Source organism: Lipotes vexillifer, unplaced genomic scaffold (genome assembly GCF_000442215.2).
Source record: "Lipotes vexillifer unplaced genomic scaffold, Lipotes_vexillifer_v1.1 scaffold230, whole genome shotgun sequence".
In the NCBI taxonomy this organism is placed as follows: domain Eukaryota; kingdom Metazoa; phylum Chordata; class Mammalia; order Artiodactyla; family Lipotidae; genus Lipotes; species Lipotes vexillifer.
In genome coordinates, this window is record NW_006775143.1 from 9,038,015 (window position 1) to 9,042,779 (window position 4,765).

At 55.6% G+C, this 4,765-nt stretch overlaps 1 protein-coding gene across 2 annotated transcripts in view; it reads left to right on the plus strand.

The window, feature by feature from the left end:
• The first annotated feature begins 3,980 nt into the window (after window positions 1-3,980).
• EPB41L4B (erythrocyte membrane protein band 4.1 like 4B) overlaps window positions 3,981-4,765 on the plus strand; it is a 148,371-nt gene continuing 147,586 nt past the window's right edge. For both annotated transcript variants that reach the window (XM_007449793.1, XM_007449794.1), the window contains exon 1: window positions 3,981-4,283. In XM_007449793.1, coding sequence (XP_007449855.1) covers window positions 3,981-4,283 — 303 coding nt within the window. The remainder of the gene's footprint in view (window positions 4,284-4,765) is intronic.

Genomic DNA, 4,765 nt, shown 5'->3' on the forward strand with positions numbered 1-4,765 from the left:
TTGTGGGACATCGTAAGGTCTCAATAAATGTTTATGGAAAGAAAAATGTATGAAAAAACAGAAGCATACATTCAAATGTAATCTTGTTCTATGGGAAAAGAAAAGGCATCTGAGGGAATGAGGGCACAATTTGACTGAGTCTAGGAAACAAGCCAGGAAACAAAGGATAGGGATAAATGGCACATTTCTGAGAGGAGTTCCTTAGAGACAGGGCTAAGGCCTGTTTAATTAACATGTAAAACTTCTCTGGAGGAAGGGCGTATATAAGGAACTCTCAGGGTTTACTGATGACAGAACTCTGGGAGTAGGGATGGGAAGGAAGACGGGAAGTTCTCAAGAGCCTGAGAGGTGGGTATAGAAGTGTTGGCTGAGCTTTAATGAGGAGAAGGCAAGAAGTGACTCTAGGGGTCAGCTTCTAACCACTGCCCATGAAGTTGAGGAACTCAAGCTAGTGCTCATGACCAAGGAAACGACCTGGAATTTAGTGTAGACGGTTTCTTGAGAACTTCAGCTCAAGATGGTTCCTGTTTCTAGACAGGAACACAGGTGAAATACTAAATAATCATTTGAGGACCAAGAGGCCCGTTAAAGAATGATGTGTTGGCACACAGGATACATGCACAGTTCTGGCCCACTTTCATTGAACATAGAGGAGGTCTGAGAAATGGCAATTAAAATTTCTGAAGGGCTGGTACAGAGCTTGGATAACAGGGACAGGAAATTTTTAGGGTCCAAAAGGCAAAGGTTAAGAAAGAGCTATCACTGAAATATGTAGCACTGAGCAGACAAAATGCAAACTTACTCATCAAATGTGGAAATTCTGGGGAGGAAACTTGGGTGACATGAAATTTAATCAAAGGAAGGCCTGAGCCTCTGTTTTTCCTCTGTGTGGTGGAGAAAATAGTGCTTAAATCACTATTGTGATGAGGACTGAATGAGATCAGTTAGGTGACGGTGCCTGGCACAGAGGAGGTACAGGTAAAATTAAAGCAATCTGGAGTCCCCATGGGATTCTCAGTGACATGGTATTGTCGGTAGCACATGGGAGCTCGAGTCAGGAGACATGAGTGTGAGTCTGGGCTCCAATCCAGTCTTCATTTTCTCCATCTCTAAAAGGCAAAAGCAATACCTACCCCACGGGGCTATTACGACAATGAAATGTGATCCTGCCTTCATTCAATGAGTGTTTATTGAACGCAGACTGCTTGCCAGACAGCAGGCTAGGTGCTGGGTGGGGATACAGTGATGAATAAGGAAAAGTCTTGTCTTCATGGAGCTCAACATTTAGTAGGAGAGAAGAACAGAGGATAACTGCAAATTGAATGACACTTACTTTGAGAGGGATGGCACTATGACAGTGCCAAGAGGCTTTGAAAACTGTAGTGCACCAAACTAATATGATTTAACACTGCACTTGTATGCATTTCCTATCACTGCTGGAATAAATCACCACAAACTTAGTGGTTTAAAACAACACAAATGTATTATCTTACAATTCTGGAGGTCAGACGTCAGAGATGGATTTTACAGTCTGTGTTAAAAACAAAGGCTACGTTCCTTCTGGAATATCTAGGGAATAACCTGTTCCTTGCCTTTTCCAGCTTCTAGCAGCTGCCTGCATTCCTTGCCTCCTGAATGCATCACTTCTGCTGCCATTGTCACATCACCTTCTCTGTCTCTGACCCTCCTGCCTCCTTCTTATAAGGACCCTTGTGATTATATTGGTCCCACCTAGATGATAACCCAGGACAATCTCCCCACCTCAAACTCCTTAATTCAGTCACATCTGCAAAGTCCCTTATGCCATGTTCGGGAACATATTCACAGGTTCTGGGGATTGAGATGTGGACATCTTTGGGGGGCCATTATTCAGTCTACCACAGCACTCCTGGGCTATATAGTGTGAAATGGGCTATCCTTAGAAACCAGGAAGCACACTGGGCTACCTTTGAACACCAGCTTGCTGATGGTATAATATTAAGTCAAGTCTTGAGGGAGGGGAGCAGAGTGGGTATTGGAAGGCTGATTGCAGGTGCCCCCTCAGAATACACTTCACCCGGTAGATCCATGTAGAGTCATAAAGGAAACACTAGGCAACAAGTGAAGGTACTGGCTGCTGCCATTCAGGAGCTCTGAGACCTCGGGCAAGGATATTACTTCTCTAAGAAGTCCCAAACTCCACCTAAGTCAATGGGGACAAATAGAACTACCTGGAAGGGTTGGAGTGAGGATAATATCATCCATGAAATCACCTAAGACAGTGCCTGATCCTCAGTAAATGGCGATTTTGGAATGCCTCCTGAATTCACCCCTCTCTTTCTCTTTCCCCTTTGCTGTGGCCACTGCCTCCGTCCAGGACGCTCAGAAACCATCATCACTTGCCAATCATGTCACATGCCTCAGCTTGGCCGTAGTTAGGAGCAACAGCTTTAAATCCCAGCAAACGAGCCCCTATTAACCATGAAATCTGGAGCAAGTCTCTTAAGCTCTCTAAGCTTCAATTTCCTCCTCCGTACAATGGGGATAAAACCGACTATGGAACCAGGCTGTGCTGAGGATTTAGTGAGATGATGAATGGGAAGGGCTTAGCATAGTGTCAGGTGCGCACACACACACACACACACACACACACACACACACACAAATCAGTGTTATTCTTCTCAAGAGGCCTGACCTCCTTTCAGCCACACTGAAACCCACTTCTCCCTGAACCAGGCCTTGAAGATGTATACCCGAGGGGCACCGTTTATAAACCCTTCCCTCCGCCTCCGATATTCTGTGTGTCCTATACTATCCTCCTCATGCCTCAGTTCTACTCTGCTTCTCAGTAACTTGTGCAAGCTTTACTAGCCTTCTCAGTTATGGCTATTTATGCAGGCCTCTGCCTCGATACTGGACACGAATTCCCTGAGGAAAGGTGTTCTTCTGTGTAGTCGGTTGGAAAAGTACACCCCTCCTTGTCTGGCCTCAATTTCCTTATTTGGAATGAGCCCATTGGACTGTGACGGCAGAAAGGGCCCTTCCAGCTCTGAGATCTTAAACTGACAGAACTTTAAGTAGCAGGGACCTGGTAGATTACCTAGTTCACCCCTATCCTTTTCCAGAAGGGGAAAGTGAGGGCGTGGTAGGGCCTTCGCTTAATGCGCTTCTCTCTCGGGCCTCCCCCCAGGCAAGGCCCCCCCCCCCCGAGGGCATGCAGCGCGTTTTCCTAACTAGGCAAGGGGAGACTCTCCGGCGTCTTCAGGGCTCGCGGCGCCGGAAACACGTGTGTGCTCACCTACGTGTACACACGTGAGCACACCTACAGCAGCAGGGGGCGCTCAGGCCGGCAGGGGGCAGCACAGACCCGGTTTGCAAATACCGGGCGCAGCCCGAGGGAGGAGGGCGTGCTGCAGTCCCGGCGGCGGTAGCGGCGGTGGCGGCGGTGGCGGCGGAGGCGGCGGCTGTAGGTGCAGCCTCCCAGGTGGGAGGCGGGGGCTGCGGGCGCAGGAAAAGGCGCCTGGGGAGCGGGCGCTCGGCTGGGCCTCCTCGGGCCTGGGCGCGGCGAGTGGGAGCGAGCGCGCCAGGAGCACGCAGGCGCCCTGCTCCGGCTGGCTCTCGGCCGGCGCGCGGCGCGGGAGCAGCCCGCAGCCTGCCCCCGCGCCCCCCGCGCCCCCCCCCCGCGCCCCCCCAGCCCTCGGGCCGCCAGCGGCAGGCAGTCGGGAGCGGCCCCTTGGCGGCGAGCGCAGGCCGCCGGCCCGGAAGGGCGCGTGGCGGCGGAGGCGGCGGCGGGACGGCTACCGGGCCGCCCCGAGCGCGCCCTCCCGCCCGCGGCCACTCGCAGCCGGCGCTGGCCGGGCCGGCGCGCCCCGCAGGCAGCCGAAGCGCGGCCTCGTCCTCGGCGGGGGGCCGCCTGCACTGACGGCGTCGCGGGGCGCTCCTGGGCGGCGGCGCAGCGGCGGCGGCGCAGGGGGCGGAGGCAGGGGACGCCCCCAGCCAGGATGCTGCGGTTCCTGCGCCGGACCTTTGGCCGCCGCTCCATGCAGCGCTACGCGCGGGGCGCGGCAGGGCGCGGGACCGCCGGCCTGGGGGACGAGCGCGACGGGGTTCCGCGGGGGGGCCCGGCCGCCGCCGCCGTGTCCACTCTGCCCGCTGCGCCCGGGGGCAGCGTCTTCCCGGCCGGCGGTGGGCCCCTACTCATGGGCTGCGCGGCCGTGCACATCTCCGCCGCCGGGGCCTCCAAGGCCACCCTCTACTGCCGCGTCTTCCTGCTCGACGGGACCGAAGTGAGCGTGGACCTGCCGGTGAGTGACGGGGCCGGTCCGGGACACTGGCACCCCGCGGCCCTTTGGGCGGCTCCCTTCCCCCGATGCTTCCCTCAGGGGCGCTCCCCTTGTACCTCTCCGGGATCCCCTCCCCCTTCTGTAAGCACTCCTAGTTCTGGTTCCCTCTCGGGCCACCCCGTCCTGCTCTCTTCCGGGGCCCCATCCCTGGCCCGCGCCCCCGAGTCCCAAGTCCCCGCCCCCTGGCGCGGGTGACTGGTGTTCCCCTTCTATCCCCCAGGTTCCTGCATCGGCGTTCTCGGTGCTGGATTATTGGTTAGAAAACCTCAAAGCAATGCGGGGCTGCCAAGGGGTGGCCCGCTTGCCCCGACAAACTCGCCACCAGGCCTTGGTGGGACGGCAAGGCGGAGAATCTCCCTCGCCTGCTGGCCGGCAGGTGCCCCAAGTTTGGGAGCGAGTCGGGGGACCACTTCTGCTCTCTTCTGTTCCCATCTCGGTGTACC